The following is a 17,975-nucleotide window of genomic DNA, read 5'->3' on the forward strand; positions in this document are numbered from 1 at the left end:
GGCAAGGATGCCCCCTGGGCGCCTCCTGGGCGAGGTGTTCCAGGCATGTCCCACCGGGAGGAGGCCCCGGGGCAGACCCAGGACACGCTGGAGAGATTATATCTCTCGGCTGGCCTGGGAACGCCTTGGTATTCCCCCGGACAAGCTGGAGGAGGTGGCTGGGGAGAGGGAGGTCTGGACCTCTTTGCTTAGGCTGCTACCCCCGCGACCCGACCTCGGATAAGCGGATGAAGATGGATGGATGGATGGATACTTTTGTAACAACCCCACAGACACTGGTTAAGAGGTTAAACGTTACGAGCTGTTATACGTTATACTTATTAATCAAGCAAAAATGAAGCTCAAACACTCAACTGTTCATTTAGATAGGTAATCTAACAAATAATCAGTAGCAAAGGTAAACTCCAGTTTGATAACAGCCAGCCTGTTAAATCTGGACTGTATGAGTGAAGTCACTTAACTGTACAGAAAGTCTTTTTGCCTAAATAATACATGATATTTGATGTTCAGCTGGGCACTGAGACTGGAAGACAATGGGAGTAAGTGGTTTTAATGGGGACAGTGTTCATAATGTCATTACCACTTTGTTTTAGTGATCAAGTTGCGCTCTAATTGAATTCTACCTTCTCATTTGAGGTTTGCAGGTTTGTGTCTGTTACAGGAAATATCTCTTATGTAACTCAAAGACTGTGTCACCAGCAAGCTGCAAATTTGCGTTATCTCTGTCCCAAAACATATAAAGCCCCTCCACCCGCCTTTACCTTAGTTTTATTTGTTATTCTTCTCGTAAACCTATAATCTTTATCTGCCTCAAGAAGTAAGTGTCATATATACTGTATGTCCCTTTCCTCTGTAAGCCAATTACAGAATCAGAGTGCAGGGGAGGGTTTTTCTCATTTAAGGCAGCAAGCCAGGTCATTTGTTGTGCCCAGCCCTCCCCTTCTCAGATTAAATGTCAGGGCAGCAGCTCTAACAGCAGGGACACATGCTTCTCTGGAAGTAGCTCAACCACACAGAGACACTCTCACAGCTGCATATACGATGTATTCAGCTTTTCTCATCCTGATCATCTTAACTGGTAAGACTTTGTGTTGTTTGGAGTGTTATTTCATTAATAGAAGAGTACTTCCCATCCTGCATGTATCTGATTCTTTAAGTTTTTACATTGTTTGTAACAGTAACTTTTCTTGGACATATCTCATAAAGGCATAATAGAGATTAAGACAAATCGGGGACCGAAAAATGTTCAAATGAGAGTTATTGTTATTATTTCCAATAAAAAAGATGAAACTTGAGATTTAAGCAAGGGAAGAAAAAAGGAAAACACAAGTAATTTAATGGGCTAGAAGTGTAGGATCTTTAATGACAATAGACAGTTTTAATTATTTTAAATCCACATTAATCTAATTCTAGATTTAAAAATATTATGAAACTTGAGTTTCCTGAAAACAGTATCCTGACACTACAAGGAAAATTAAATGATAAAAGCACTGCAGACAAAAAAAACAACAGATTAAGAAACAAGAAACAAACTAAGCAGCTGTGTACAAGCTCTCAATTTCTCTTTTTTCCAAACAAAAGTTAAAAATGAATGGCAAAATATATTGTTTAAAATCTAAATTCCAATAGAAATCATTTATCTGACAACTATTTTGCTGTAGATGTGACTTCCTGTCAGAAAGTGTGCAGTTACCACGATGTTCTGGACTATCTGAACCTGACCACAGATAACAGTGTGTTTAAACTGACGCGGCCTGTGCTGGACTACACGCACCCCACCAAAGTAGAGCTGGACATCATCCTGTATGCCATCCTGGCTGTGGTAGGTGCAACATTACTGCATTTATGTGTTATTAATGAGCTAAATGCTACAATGAAGGTGGTCATTACTGACATCACTTTATTTTCAGATTGAGAAAACACAAACTTTTATTCCCTTTGTCTGGGCAACCCTGGTGAGTTTATTTTCTTCAGATCTACATTAGGTTAACACAAAGCACAGCTAATCTTTCTGGGGTCTATATCAAAAATATATGTCAACACATTTCAAAACAACATAAAACTAAAATAAATAAATATAGAAAGCACACTACAAAAATGATAATTTGACATTCATGATAAAGCTAAGCTCCACAGATGTTGTTTTAGGACTTGTTAAATTAAGTATTGTACATTGATCTGTTTGATGCAGTCTTTCATTGGTCTATCTGCTCTATTCTGCACAAGGTGAAATAAAAAACGGCCCAATGAGGATGCAAATCATGGTCTGCCTGAGACACACCTTGTGCATCTCCGTCTTTGACTTTTCTGATAATCTAACCTTACTGCAGATATGGAATAATGAACGCATCTCATGGGACCCTGATCAGTTTTGTGGAATTACTCATATCATAATTCCTCGAGAAATCCTCTGGAAACCAGATGTCTTCATTTATGAGATGTGAGTCAGCAACACACACGGACATGAAGTGTAGTTTATTACAAAATCAAACACAAACAGGTTCAAAAGGAGACACTTTTATTCATTTTGTTCAAATCAAAGTGTGTCAAAAAGTGTTTCCTGGCCTGAGAGATCAATATTTATTGCAAAATAAATACTTTTGGCATGTTAAATCTTTGAAAATCACAGTGAAATGAAGGTCATAACTCTTTTTCTCATAGCTGAATTTGAAATACTTTTTATTTAGAGTGAAATGTGAACAGGACTGCTGAAGGCAGCTGCTAAAACAAATCATATATAACAACCTATAAACTATGACCGCTCACCTGTCATAAGTGTCAAACAGAATTATAATTTGTTAGGTCATCACCAATTTATTTTTCATGGACAATGCTGCTTTGTGATGCTATCTATTTATTAAGCCAGTTTATTGATATAACAGACACTTTCCTGTTTGCAGTTTACGTTGTTTTTGGCTAGACATATTTGTTAGGTACACCTGTTCAACTGCTTGTTAACAGGAATATCTAATCAGCCAATTATATGGCATCAACTCAATGCATTTAGCTATATAGACACTATGAGAACAACCTGCTGAAATCCAAACTGACCATCATAATGGATATCAGTAGGGAGGAATGTTTGCAGGAGCTTGCTTTTTTGCAAAAAATCATTTTATAGTTGTTCAACATCAAATGTAACAGCTTGATATCTGCTGCCATCCTGTGTTTGTTTAGAAGGTCAGGCGCTTCATTGTGTGCACACTTTATTAAAGTACACGCAGCAGCTTTTATACTACTTTAAAACAAACACATTATCCTGCTGCTGTGACAGCAGGAGCTTCAGAATAATTCAGTCAGTTTATAATTAGTATCATCAAATTATGCTGTGTAGGTGCTCTGCAAACATACTGAAAGAGAGAATAATGTGTGTGTGTGTGTGTGTGTGTTGTGGTCTTAGGATACAGACGGACGACTCCCCTCAGAGTTATTACATCTCCGTAGCCTACGATGGGACGATCACTTCTGAGGACGACATTAAGATTGTCAGTACCTGTAAGATGGATGTCCACAAGTTCCCCTTCGACACGCAGAAATGTAACATCACCATTGGTTCTGCAAGTCACTGTGGTGAGGGAGGATGAGTGTTCTGGTGTGTTTTCTCCTGCTTTCATAGTTGTTTGAACTCTGAAACGTTTCTCTCATTCTTTCTGTCATTTCCCAAAACAGTAGATGAGATGCGACTTTCTCCTTTCTCCAACTCCTCCCGGGCCACGCAGTTTTCCCGTGAAGTGATGAAAACACAGGGAGAGTGGGAATTCCTCCAACTGTCCATCTCCAAAGTCAATATGACCTTTGAAAATAAACTGTGGGAAAGCCTCATATACACTGTACGTAATACACAGAAAGAAAAACACAAGTGGCAAATTACATTAAAAAAACAAAAACAAGATAAGAGACGTCATTAACATTTACATCTCTACAAGCCCAGTTCCAAAAAAGTCAGGACGTTGTGTAAAACGAACAGAGAAAACAATGAAATGTTTAAACTGAGACATTTTTCAATTTCATTAAAAATATTTCTTGAAATAAAAGCTTCTCGTATTCACAAAACAGGAATGCTGCAGAACTGACTACAATGGTCTTGTGATAATAACTTTATATGACCAAATCAAGCAATTTATGATAAATAACCAATTTTAAAAGTTACTTCTGCAATACTACACCCACACAATATGATAACTTTCACACAAGGTAAATCTAACCTAACCACTGAACCCGTTTTCCCAGTTCAGCATGAAGAGGAGACCACTCCTCCACGTTATTAACTTCCTGTTGCCCATCTTATTCTTCCTAACTCTGGATCTCGCCTCCTTCTTCATCGCTGACCATCGAGGAGAGAAGCTGGGCTTCAAAGTCACCGTCCTGCTGGCAATCTCCGTTCTGCTGCTCATCCTGAACGACATCTTGCCCTCCATGTCCAACAAGACCCCACTCATAGGTAAAGACTCCTTCCTTAAGGGATGATGTTTAAGTGTGGTGACGTATTTCATGTATGTAGAAGAACCAGATACCAAAAGAAAAAAAAATAACTGTTGCTTGTTTCATCCTTTCAGCAACATACTGCATTGTGATTTTTGCCCTTATGCTGCTCAGTCTGCTGGAGACAATTTTGGTTACACATCTGATAGAAAAAGACTCCCAAGTCAAGCTTAAGGTGAAGAATGAACATAAAAAAGCCAAAACTAATAAAAGCGATGCAGGTGAGATACGTAAAAAGCTTCTCAGATACTGATCACAGATTTAGTCTATAGTATCAGTCTGCTAAAACAAGAATTCAGATCTCAGGTAATCCCTGAGAGAACCTGCAAAGGAAAAATGCTTTAAAACATTAAATGCAGTAAACATGAAAAGTGTCTGGAAACACAAGCAAACATATTGAAAAAGAGAACAAAAAGAAGGCGATGATTTGCATGCTGTACATTTAATTTCAAAAGCTTCATCTTATCTTTAGTTAGCAGATGTTTCATGTTTTAAATGTGTGTAAATTCTTGTGACAAACCTACTGTTTGCTTTCAGAAGACAAAAGACAGACCTGCTGTTCCTGCATCTGCATAGTGTCCAGTGATGAGGAACAGCATGAGCTACTGCCTGTTGCTGAAGTGGTACAGTTTGAGCACATGCATGCAGATATTGCATTAATATGACATGACAGGAGAGCAAAATCGTATTAACATCTTTACAAGATCTTAATTAATCAGTGACAACAAAACAAATGTGTAAATTCATCTTGAGTGGGATGAATAAGATCTTCAGAGCACACATTTTGACTGGCCAACATCAAATCAGGGCTCAGATTCCTGTTTACAGACTAAAAAGAAAAGATACTTTGTTGTGAAGAATACAACACAGCCTTACAGAAATGGAAGAAATTAGCATTGATTATGTTGCAGTATTATTTGGGGAACCTCTCGGGTCCTGATATATTCCCCTGGACATTACTGTCACATGAAAGTAATGATTTGGATAAAGCTGTTGTTGGTCAGTGATAAACTATGTGCTCTGTAGCGCTGGAGGAAATGTTTTAAATAAAATATCATTGCTCTGATGATGAAATAAACTTGCTCTAAATAACTGATACTAAGATTATTTATAAATGGGATTAAGTTCCCTTAAACACACAAGAAAAGCCCCCAAAAACACAGTTTTGGAGGAAAATGACTTAGGCTAAAAATGATCGTTGATACAATAACAGACAGTTATTAAATTATTAAAAGTACATGCAGTTTTAATAAAAACAAAGACCAAACTGTTGTTGCAGCATTAAAACACCAGGGGTCAGTGCAGATGGATGAGGTTACAGAGTGTTACATGATGGTTCAGTGCAAGATTCAGTAGTTTTACACATGAACCCTCACATTTATTAAGAATAAGTAAGCGGTGGCACTAAATAAAAAGTAAAATGCTAGTATTCACAGATGTAAGATTGTTGTAAAATATTTATTTTCATTATCTTTAAAATTGTGAGTTTCTCGTGTGTCAAAACCTATTTCCTGTTTAATCAAACTATTTGAACCAATATTGGGAAAAAACCTTGTGTTAATAAGCGTTACAGTATAATAGAGGTGCTATACTGAGCTACCTACAAAATGTTGCTGGTAAATACCTGCTAATAATGCAATAAATATGATTTTTTTTTTAGACGTGGGACCCCCCCCCCCCAAAAAAAAAGAAAAAAAATTGCTGGCATCTCTGCGATAATGCAGAGGCCTGATATATTTTTTCCCATCAGGCCTCATTTCAGCGTGAAATAGTCATACAAGATTTGATTTAGCTGGAAACAGCAGAGGTAACGTCGCAAAGCAAATATAGGCCAGTTATTATGCTGATTGTGCTCATAATATCAATTTATGTCCATTCAATGTTTTTAGACTCCAGATTAGTGTTTTTGCCACTATTGCTCATGATGCAATATCACTCTCATCACCATAAACTCTCTCTGACATCCTTCTTTGACTGCTTGACTTTGTGCAGGTTAACAACAGTAATCATACAGGAGAGTATAATGTGCTGGTGCTGATCCTGGAGGAGCTGAAGGAGCTGAAGAAATCACTAAATCTGCACCTCAGTGGCAGCGAAAAGGGAGGGAAGTACGTCCAGTGGGCAGCCAGAATCAACAGGGTTTTCTTCATTTTCTATGCTGTCACTGTGTCGCTCTTTCTCTCTCTCATGTACACTGAGTGGAACACTTAGAAATGTAGAGTATTTCCTATTAATACTACAGTTTCTGTACAGTAGAGTATTTGTGTCAAAATATGGCTTGTATTGTCTTTTTGTATTTTAGGACATCATGTTAATGTTGTAAAACCTTATTATTTTTTGTTTTATATACACTTTATATAGTTTCGCGTTCAACTTTTCCATAGTTAAAGTTAGATGATCCCTCAGACATGTATTGGAATGAGAATGATCAAAGTGTTAACCCTAAATGTTTGGCTTGATTAATCAGCCATCACTTTATAGGCCAAGCTGTTGTATTATGCTTAATGAATGCTGAATGAAGTGTCCAATAAACCAAGAAACAGAAAAACCCAAACTACTTAAACAATGACTCAGTTTGTGGGCCATAATAAACAAATATTATCATCTCAGAATATTTTTTAATAAATAAAGCCTTAAGCCATCACATGTCTCTTTATATTTTGTTTCCAATGAGTCAGACATTCATGTAATTTTTAAAAGTGGTCTTCAGCAACAGTTCCCCAGGCTTTCTGAAGGTCTTGAAAAGTTTCAGAAGGATGTTTTTTATTCATTTATTTGTTTGTTAAGTCACTTAACTCTGACATATGAATCATTTAAGCATAAAAAGCCACCTAAATCAAAGAATGAACTGGTGTTGTGTCTGTATATGTCAGACAACAACAACGAAAACACTGTTTTGACTATGCAACTTTAGACACTGTGTTGTTAAAAGTCTATTACATTAACATTAAGGGAAGTTGTTCCCATTTCTTTAGCTGAATTTACAAAAAATGTCAAAGAAGAAGAACATGTTTATCAAAGCGCTATATCCTCCTGAGACCCAGGGAAAAAAAAGTATTTTGATTTTGATTTTTTTCAGATAAATCAAGTGTTGGGATGGTAAAAAACACATTACAAAAACAAAATTATTTTTAACTAATTTTATTTAAATTTTACAACATGTGCACTACAGTGCACAAGGGGAGTTCATTGATCACGAATGTGAAACTAACAAAATTCAAGAGCTATTTAAGAAAATTAAATGCTCCACTGAATTTTTTGTAAGCAGGATATTAAAACTTATTTATATAACAATATCATAAAAATGTAGATCATGGGTCAACTTAGAAGTCACTGACACTTCATTAGCTGTAAGCCATTGGTTCAGGAACAAGTGATTGCACTGGGCTTTCTATTTCACAAAAGTCAATTCATTTATGATATCTGAGGAAGTACTGTGATTTTTATTTGGAGACACAAAGGAACATTTGGCACTTCCCACATCTCACATATCTTTTACTGTTGCACCCAACCATTCTACAACTGAAATGCCTTGGACTGTTAACCATTTCAGGCAAGTGGAGTGAACCATATTTTGTTACACTCTCATCTGGTTGGGGCCTCCTTTTCTTGATTTTTGGAGAGAACTCTTCATTTTTGGTATTATTCAGGTCTTGATCACATGTTTGTCCCTGGTTTCTCAGCCAAGAGGAGCTTGAACTCCAGATACTGTGAGTTATTTTGGCACATTGAGATCATTGACAACTTTCAGCAAAGACGTGATCTTGTAGAAACAATCAGATGTCATGGATTCAGCTATAATTGCGACTCTTGTTTTTTTACTTTAGTGGAAAACATTTCTGCATTTTACCCATATTTTATTTTTAACTCAAATCAAAAATTCCAGATTCTCCTACATGTTGGTTTTGGACCAGATAGGACGACAGATTTCAGGTGGCCCTGTGTCTTTCTCTATTACATCTGCCACTGCATCTTGATAATCTTCGTGTGGCTCCTCCTGGGTTCTCACCCTCTCCTATCTGGCTCACATGACTCTCATCTTCTGAAAAATCTATGTTTGAATCTCCCTCAATGATTCTGTTAAGAATTCTCTCTGCCTTTGTCAAAGAGTTGTCTACTAGGAAAAAGTGAAATAAATATAAGTACAAAGTCCCGACGTGCACTAGAGTACACATTAATAAATTAGTCATTTCCTCTGTGAAAATAAATAAGCTTAATTCTTAAAAAACCCTCAAATTATTTACTAGATGTTTATTTTTGAAAATTAATCAAAATCTGATTTTAAAAAACATTTTAAATGTAAATATCAAGCTTACCTTTCTTTCTTCCATAAAATATGCTTGTGGGCATGCCAGCCATTTTGAAAAGGTGGGTAAAAGACAATTGGCAAGGCCACACCCCCACACATGTGATATCATTTTAAAGGTACTGTTGTCCTCTCTAAGAAACATCAGGACTTAGAAGAGTGGCAAGTAGAGTATGAAAGGTACAAGCAAAAACTAAATGTGTACTACAGTGCACAAAAATGAATTACTGGGTCTCAGGAGGTTATATCAGGTGTGCAGTGTGCACTTTGACTGGATATGTGAAAGGCAAAAGAAGATGTGGCAGGCCTAAAAAACTAGCAGATGAACAGTATCTGAAAGGCTATCCACAGCCTGGTCACAACCAAAAACATCAATATTATTCATATAGTTTATAGCATCCCAAAAATCTCTAAATGTTTTGTTGTAGACTCAAAGAGAAAAAATACTTCAAAAAATGATTTAACGGTAACAAGATGAAAGAAACCTCAGACGAGCAAAAGGAGAGGGTTCCCTTTACCGGTGCAGGCAGGCATGTCATAGATGTTTGCTACAGGAGAACAGCCTGGCAGATTAGTGTAAAGGACATTTGAGATTAAATCCTGCCTGCATCTAGTCTAATGTAAACTGGACAGGGCAGTAAATCAGTCATTATCAAAGGGGAGCATCTATCTTCAAACTTCATCTATCAAATACGCACTCACTGACCTCACTGATTTCATATTTCTGACGTTCAATCTCTCCCGCCTGTCATACTTCAGTCCTCCTTCACCTCACAGCTCATTTGTTAAAACCAATCATGTTCATTCTCAGCCACCTGATATCGTGTTGTAAACATATTATGAGAAAAGAGGCCAGCTAGTAATTTCATTCAGCACAGGGTGGATCTGGGGTTAGTGGACTGTTCCTCTTTTATTGTCCATTGAATCAGCCATGCTGGCGTCACCACTTTACCATTTGGACTTTAAACTGCACATTAAAAACAAAAGCAAACACACATTAAGGTGTTCTTTGATAGTAATGATAAATTCTGCAAACCTTTAGTGTTGTCATTATGACTATTACCAAACTTAACTCAGTTGTCTACTTTGTCTATGCTAGTTTGCAGTTTATTTACTTAAACAATTTTTCTACAAATCAAAGTTGCATCTCCAGTGGTGTTTTTGTGTGTTATAGGATTAAAGTAGAAACAGCAACCTTTTTCACTCACTATGTTTTTATACACCACTCTGCATTTACTTACTAGTTGTTATTAATCTCTAATTGTCTTCCGCAGCATGTCCTTGTTCTGTCTTCATCCCCAACCAGTTGTGGTAGATGGCCACCCCTCCTTGAGCCTGGTTCTGCTGGAGGTTTTGTCACGATCCTGGGTCTTTTGACCCAGCGTTTTGAGATTTTGTTTATTTTGATGTTTATGTTTAAGTTCATTAGGTTATCTAAGTTCATTTGTTTATTAGATTCCCCTTTGTGCTGTCAAGCCCTGTGTTAAGTCTCTCTTGTCCTTTATGTGTTTCATGTCTGCATGTCTTTTGTTGTCAAGTTCGTGTAGTCATGTCTGCGTTTCATTTTGTTTCCTGTTTTATTTTGAAGAGGTCCTGTGTTCCTAGGTTAAATGTGTTTAGTTTTACTTTTCCCCTGTGAGTTCATTATGTTCATGTGGGTTGTGCTGTTTTGATCTTTATAGTTATTATTACGCTAGGTTTGTTTATGGTTATTGTGGTTATAATTCTTAGGTTTTGTTATATGGCTTCCTGTGTTCCATGTTGTGCTTACGTGATGTCTTTCTATCCCATGTTTCAGGTCCCTATGTTCTGTCTCCCCAGTCTGTTAAGTTTACATATCTGGAGTTCAGTCAGTGTGTTTCCTGTTTTACTTTGAAGGTCTGTGTCTCATGTCAGTGTTTCTAGTTTTGCTTCCCTTGTCTCGTCCAGCCTAATTACTCCCAGCTGTGCTCTCCTTCTGTGTCTCATTTCCCTCGTTATCCCTCTGTGTATTTAAGCCCTGTGTTTCTCTTTGTCAGGGTTGTAGTGTCCCTCATAGCTGTGTGATCACCCCTGTGGTTTCATGTATGATTTATTATTAGCGTTCCCAGTTTAGTTTTGTTCTTTGTTTCCCTTCCACCCCTGCAATAAAGCAGTGTTTTTGAGTTCACGTTTGTCTTGATGAGTTTTGCGTTTGGGTTCTTCTCTTGCCTGTAGTGATGGTGAGATGAAGCCTCATGATGAACTGAAGCTTTCCACCCAATTGGTCGACTCATGGTTCGAAGCATTGTGATGATTCATTTGCTCTACTGCGCCATCAAGTGGACAATTCAAGTGAAGCGGGCTCTGTGATTATAATGATGTGTAAACCTCTAAACTGAATAAATAAATTGTTTTCTTGGTTATTTATCCCGAATATTGTCTCAGTATGTGTGATACAAAAGAGAAAGTGGAAAGTATCAGGACAGCGTTTTGGTATGATTGTGTAACTGTCAGCCTCAGTCAGTCAATAGTATAATTCAGATCATAGATCTGTACATTTGCATATTTGTATAACTATAAAAAGAAAGCTGACACTTTCGAGACTTTATCTAATGTGTAAGCATCACAGCAGATGCCTTTGTGTCAACATAGCTGAGGCTAAAACAGAAAAACGATTTTATAAAAATATTCAGCAGTAGATCAAAACCGAAAGAAAACCATCAATCAACAAATGAACATTACCTGATGCTGCTGAATTGAAGCAGAGCAAATAGAGGTTTTATTAGAGACACACCTTAGCGTTTTGCAATTTTGCATAATGTTAAAAAGTTTAAATTATTTTAGTAGCCTATTGAACGGCAGAAATTAGGTTTTCTTTTCGGAAGTATTTAAATGGGAAAGAACAGCGGCTGACAAACAACGGAGGTCTTATGCGTAACAAACAAGCGAATAATGCAGAAAACAGATTTTTAGACGGGAAACTGTTCTTGAAGTATACTGTGTGTGTGTGTGTGTGTGTGTGTGTGTGTTCTCGTTATTCATACCTGGTGGGGACTTGACCCTAACTACACACTGACCCGTGGGGACTCATTTTACCGTGGGGACCTCAAGTGAGGTCCCCACGGGCACAGGCCCACCAATAGCTCTAAAACAGTATTTAAAGATGGCTGGTGAAGTTTTCTAAGTAGGTCCCCATGTGGTCAATTTCCAGACAAAATGTGTGTGTGTGTGAATTCATGTGACCCTAATGGTCACACAGCGGTATTGCAGTCCCCATTAGGTTGGGTGTTCTGGAACTGTGTGTAGTCATTTGTTCGCTCTATGGCGCCCCCTATTGAACAAGACCAGTATTACGCTTTGAAAATGTATTGTAAAAAGTGTTCCTTTTTTTAGCAAAGATAGACATTATTATATAAATATGTATAAATAAAGTAATTGCAAACATGCTCTGTTATTAATTAATGTAAATTTTAATATTAAAATATATTTGCAGTTCACTTATATATGAACAGAAATAATGTACAGTATTTTAAATATTTTCAAGTCAAATTAATTATGGTAAGTAACTCAGTGAATAATTATATTGTTGCAGTGAAACTTAAAACACAATTTTTGAAAGAGGAAATAAAGTAACGATGTTAAATAGGGCATTAAAAAACATTAACAATAAAAATAAAGTAAAATACGGAAGTAGCAGTAAAATACATACAGTATGCAGATGAAGGTATTGGGGTATTTGATACACTGCTCATAAATTAATTAGAGGAACTCTTTGAAAACATCAGATCTCATTTGGAAATAAACATCATGCTGGATATCCATACTGATATGGAACGGGTAATGAGTTAGGAACAAAAGGATTCTACATCAGTTGATGGTAATTAAAATAATCAACCTAATTCAGAGTCACCAAGAAATTAAACTGAAACGCTGATGCAGCAGGCTAGATCAATTTGCTGAAATTGGTCATTGCAGCAACTCAAAATGGTACTCAGTAGTTTGTATGGCCCCCACATGTTTGTATGCATGCCTGATAACTTTGGGGCATGATCCTTATGACATGACACGTGGCGTCAAGGATTGTCTCCTCCCAGATCCTGACCAGAGTTTCACTGAACTCCTGAAATTTTTGGGGAGCAAAACATGATGTCCCAGAGGTTTTCTATTGGATTTAGGTCAGGCGAGCGTGGATGCCAGTCAGTAGTATCAATTCCTTCATCCTCTAGGAACTGCCTACATACTCTTGCCAGGAGACATTATCATGCACCACCTAACCACAAATGTCTGCATAAACCTTCATCTCACTGCCAATGTTAAGCTACACTACCACTACAGTTATTCTGTACACATCTTGCTTGCAAGAAGCATGTAAGCATACAGTCGCATTCAAACACTATCAATGCGCTGCTCATGTGTGTAATGGGTCTTTTTCCTCAGTCCTGGGGTTGTAACACCACAACCTCCTCAGTCCATGATCAGAGAGTGTCTATTTGACAATAACCAAAATGTCTTTGGATAGTCTTTGTGAATGCAAAAAGAAAAAAAAAACCAATGGTGTTAGCTGGCCAGCAAAATAAAGAGAGTGTATGGCACTGAATGCGGGCGTGTGTGTGAGTACTTCAGTCCAAATAATCGAGGTCCGGATGGATGAATGGATGGCAGCCGCCGGTCCTTTAATGGCACCAGCGAGACAGCACAGTAGTAAGGCAGCACAGCAGTAAGGCAGCACAGCAGTGAGGCGTCTGGCAGGAGAACGAACAATAGTCTTTTTTTAAGGATACTGCAGAAGGAGATATTCCCCGCTAGCTCACCCAAGCTTGTTCTCTGGCACAGCTACAAGCCATGTGAGCTCTTAGCCCCTCAGTGACATATGAACTTGGCTACCAACGTCCGCTTAGCATGATGGCTAATTGTCAAGCTTGCTAGCTTATCCCCAATTAGCGATTAGCACCTAAATAACCATTACTACACATCACATCATAGCAAACACATGATAACACATGGAATAGTATAATATACATACGAAAAAGATTTTTACCTGGCAGGAGAACGAACAATAGTCTTTTTTTTAAGGCTACTGCAGCAGGAGATATTCCCCGCTAGCTCACCCAAGCTTGCTCTCTTGCACAGCTACAAGCCATGTGAGCTCGTAGCACCTCCCGCTAGGTGTACTACCACAGTCGACTTTAGTGATCAACATTGGTGATTAGCTACTGCTAATTAGCATCTAGGCTAATGTCAAATAAAGCACATCATTAGGTGAACTCACTTGCTCAAACTATCACAAGCCACTCATGGCAGTTAGTGCCAAGCACACACTGGTAAAATACAACATTAGTACCTCCATCAGGACACCTGTAATGCCTTTTCCTATACACTCATCTGTTGAGTCTTCTGTACTCTCTCTGGACCTCTACTGTGTGGATGTGTGTGTGAATGGGTGAATGACTGAATATAGTGTGAAGCGCTTTGGGGTCCTTAGGGACTAGAAAAGCGCTATACAAATGCAGGCCATTTACCATTTTACCATTTTACTCACATCTTTGTTCTCTCCGGACCCTGCACATGTGCCATCTTCTGTTGGAAGTTCAAAGCCCCCAGGGAATGAAGCCCACACCACCATCACTCCCCATTTTCTGTGGTCATCTATTGAGTTTTATTCAAATATCTTAAAACACACCTTGCCTTAAAAATTCGCTGAATGGGTTATGAGTTGTACACAGCAAATAGTTGGTGCCAGCCTGGAACCAGCTGTCCTGGCTAAAAGCTGATTCTCTAGCAGTGTAAATGCAAACAAAACTAAGTTCCAAGTTTAGCATGAATCGATACGTGAACTGGCTTTGTGGAAAAGGGGTAATGGGCTTTTTACATAAGATTAAAGGGCACCATGAAAGATGATTAATTGGGGTTATCTTTTTAATTCAGTTTTTCCCTGTGATTAGTTCATCGCAATGAGGTGTCATAATGTACTCTCTGACCTCTCTCTAGCTACTACTACTACTACTACTAATAATAATAATAATAATAATAATAATAATAATATGATATGGTTTATTGATCCTGTAGGAAATTAGTCTCTGCATTTAACCCATTCACTCAGTGAAGCAGTGAGCAGCCACCAATCCAGCGCCCGGGGAGCAGTATGTGGGGGATGGTACCATACTCAAGGGTACCTCAGGGTAGCCAAAGGATGATTAGCAACATGAATTGATATACTGTGATTTCTGACAACTGTCACTCTATGGCCAGTATTAAATTTTCCTATCCTGATCTGAATCTAAATCTAATCCAGCATTGTGGATTTAATATGTTCTGAGTTCTTACTGTTAACAGTCTCTTTAACACCAAATCATCCAGATTGTAGCCTGTTTAAAGGATATGCAAGATTTTCTGGATGACTTCCCATTTAGATATACAATACAGAGCTTGGCTGTGGCTTAAAGTGTCTCTGTGTGCTTTAAGTCATGTGCTGAATTATCAAATTAAAATTGAATGTGATAAAATACTCTTTTTTATCACCTGTTTTTATCCTCATCTTTCTTTCATCTGCCACGTACTTGCATTTAGTACATACCTGCATCTTGAAATGTAATATGAATGAATTTTTAGCCAGAAAACTTTTCTCTTTTTTTTAGTTGGGGTTAGTTCTAATGTTCTTCAAGCTACATGCCAGTGGTAAATGAACATAATGACACAGATCTAAACCATTAAGTTCTGTTGTTCTAATAACATAGCAATGTCACTAAAACTTGATATGTAGTAATATGGTAAATGGTAAATAAAGAGAGGGAAGATGTTCAGAATTGAGGGAATTGTATGACCAGAAGGGAACATAGCAACCAATTACCTTAGAATCCCACATACAAAAAGAAACAAAAGCATACCTTGCTAGGTGGCCAGCACTAACTACAGCCTGACAACTGAGGACGGTGACCTCATCACGTGCTTCAAAAGATTACCTATACTCCCCATGCCAAAGAACAAGCCCTCATGCCTTAACGACTGCCGGCCGATTGCGCTGACTTCTGTGGTTATGAAGGTGTTTGAGAGGCTGTTGAACAACATTATCTCCTCCTACATCCCCAGCAGCACAGACCCACTCCAGTTTGCATACCGACAAGATCTACAGAAGACGCCATCTCCCACGTCCTGCACACCACCCTAAGCCACGTGGACATGAAACGGAGTAACTATGTGAGAATGCTGCTTGTAGACTACAGTTCAGCATTTGACACAATAGTGCCCCATAGACTGTTCACAAAGCTGGGGGATCTTGGACTTAACAACAGTTTGTGTGCATAGGTGCTGGACTTCCTTACTGGTAGATCGCAGGTCGTGAAGGTGGGTAAGTGTGTCTCTGACAGCATCACTACCAACACAGGAGTGCCACAGGAGTGCGTACTCTTGCCACTACATACTCCCTCTACACCTCTTGATTGTGTGGCCACTCAAGGCTCAAACGCCATCGTGAAGTTTGCTGAATAAGCTGTGGTGTTGGGCCTCATCTCCAACAACGATTAGACAGCCTAATGGACGAGGTGAAGAACCTGGCATCTTGGTGCAGAGAAAACCACCTCCAACTGAACGTCTGCAAGACCAAGGAGCTGGTGGTGGATTTTAGTAGGAGAAAGCGGCGAGACTACAAGCCCCTGGCCATCAACGTGGAGAGGGTGCTGTCCTTCAAGTACCTTGGGGTTGACATCTCCTTAGAACTGACATGGACTGCTCACAGTCCAAAAGGGCTAGGCAGCGCCGGTATCGCCTGAGACAACTGAGAAAGTTTGGAGTCTCTCCAGGGATCCTTAGGACTATCTATTCGGGCGCTGTGGAGAGCATCCTCACACAGAACTTTACATCCTGGTATGGGAACAGCTGTGTTAAGGACGAAAAGCCCTTCAGAGAGTGATCTGTGTGGCAGAACACTGCTACAGGTCTGCTCTCCCTTCCCTACAGGACATCTACAACAGGAGATGTAGGTCCAGAGCAGCTCGGATTTTTAAGGACTTGTCCAGGACTCCTAAAAATAATCCAGCACATCACACCATGGTGTAAGATGCTAGCAGGCAGGGTGTACATTTTAATTTTTTTTTAACCAAGTAACTCATGAGATGCCAACATCAGGCAGAATGAGCTTCAGAAATACCAAGGGCTATGAGAAGAGCTAGGAAAAAGTGTGGAGGGAAAAGGCAACGGTGGTCCCTGTGGTAATCAGAACCCAGTGACCCCCAGACTGGGTTAGTTGCTCCAGATTTCAGGAACAACATCCAAGACACCTAAGATACCACATAGGACCCTGATTCTCACAGACCTCTGGTAAAGGCCCCAACTTTGAAGGAAAAAAGACTATATATATGTGTATATGCAGGCCAGCCGACAGATCTGGGTGGGCCCGGGACAACGCTGTCAGCTCAGTTTCTATTAATCTCTTTGGTTTTTGCAATTGCTGCAGGTCACTGAGGTAAGGAGTTGCCTTGTCATATAAGGCTTTAAAAACAATTACAATCACATTCGCATTATCCTCTATTCACCTGTTGTGTCATCCACTATTGTTTTTGGTTTTTACAATAAACTTAGTTTACCATTTATTGAAACCTGCCTGGCATCACTTTTGAGTCCACACAATTCTGTCCTTCACAATAATACCTGTCTAGTGATCACAATGGTTGGTAGTAGTTGATTGGTTTACATTTTTGTATTGTTTCTATTATTTATTCATTCCTGCATTTAATTAATTTTGCTACTGCTTATATTTTGTGTACATTTCAACTCAACAAATATCAGTTAGGAAATTGCATTTCTAATTAAGCAAGTAATGTGTGGATTCATCTCTTCTCAGCAATCATTAATATATTACACAGATCCTGACATTTGAGGTCCCCATTTTGACCATGCCCATACCCCACCCACCTACTGACTACTGCAGCACGTCAAGATGGCGGAGTGACATTGCAGTTTGTTTTAAAACATAAACAATAATTTCATACGTCTACAGTCTGACATTTTTATTTCAGTTATTTGTTAACATACATATTAAACCAATTTCAGTTCAGAAATTGTATTTCTCACTTAGCAGGTAATGTGTAGAGTCATTTACTTCGTTCTCAGCAATTTACACATATCTTGACATTTGAGGTCCCCACCTTGACCATGCCCATCCCCCACATAGATGGCTGAGTGACGTTGTACTTTGTTTTAACACACCAATGACCCGTCAGTGTCCGGTGCG

General features: G+C 38.7%; 1 protein-coding gene across 1 annotated transcript; it reads left to right on the forward strand.

Annotated features, from left to right (window-relative positions):
• The first annotated feature begins 1,017 nt into the window (after positions 1–1,017).
• On the forward strand, positions 1,018–7,081 carry LOC147323630 (5-hydroxytryptamine receptor 3A-like). The gene is made up of 10 exons (XM_086304803.1): positions 1,018–1,078; positions 1,662–1,822; positions 1,911–1,955; positions 2,331–2,440; positions 3,401–3,570; positions 3,670–3,830; positions 4,231–4,441; positions 4,557–4,703; positions 5,020–5,105; positions 6,475–7,081. Exons 1-10 carry the CDS (start codon positions 1,042–1,044, stop codon positions 6,691–6,693), a joined length of 1,347 nt encoding a protein of 448 aa, XP_086160929.1. The 5' UTR covers positions 1,018–1,041; the 3' UTR covers positions 6,694–7,081.
• The last annotated feature ends 10,894 nt before the right edge of the window (positions 7,082–17,975 follow it).

This window comes from Aulonocara sp. 'chitande type north' Nkhata Bay, linkage group LG8 (genome assembly GCF_057382095.1).
Source record: "Aulonocara sp. 'chitande type north' Nkhata Bay isolate Kocher_YH1m ecotype deep benthic linkage group LG8, A_spYH_male_GT1.1, whole genome shotgun sequence".
NCBI lineage: Eukaryota > Metazoa > Chordata > Actinopteri > Cichliformes > Cichlidae > Aulonocara > Aulonocara sp. 'chitande type north' Nkhata Bay.

Excerpts from the sequence above, each read along its gene's own strand:
- LOC147323630 (XM_086304803.1), top strand. The coding sequence starts at position 1,042 with ATGTATTCAGCTTTTCTCATCCTGATCATCTTAACTG. Across the intron at positions 1,079-1,661 it reads CATCCTGATCATCTTAACTG|ATGTGACTTCCTGTCAGAAA; the intron begins GTAAGACTTTGT and ends ATTTTGCTGTAG. Across the intron at positions 2,441-3,400 it reads GATGTCTTCATTTATGAGAT|GATACAGACGGACGACTCCC; the intron begins GTGAGTCAGCAA and ends TTGTGGTCTTAG.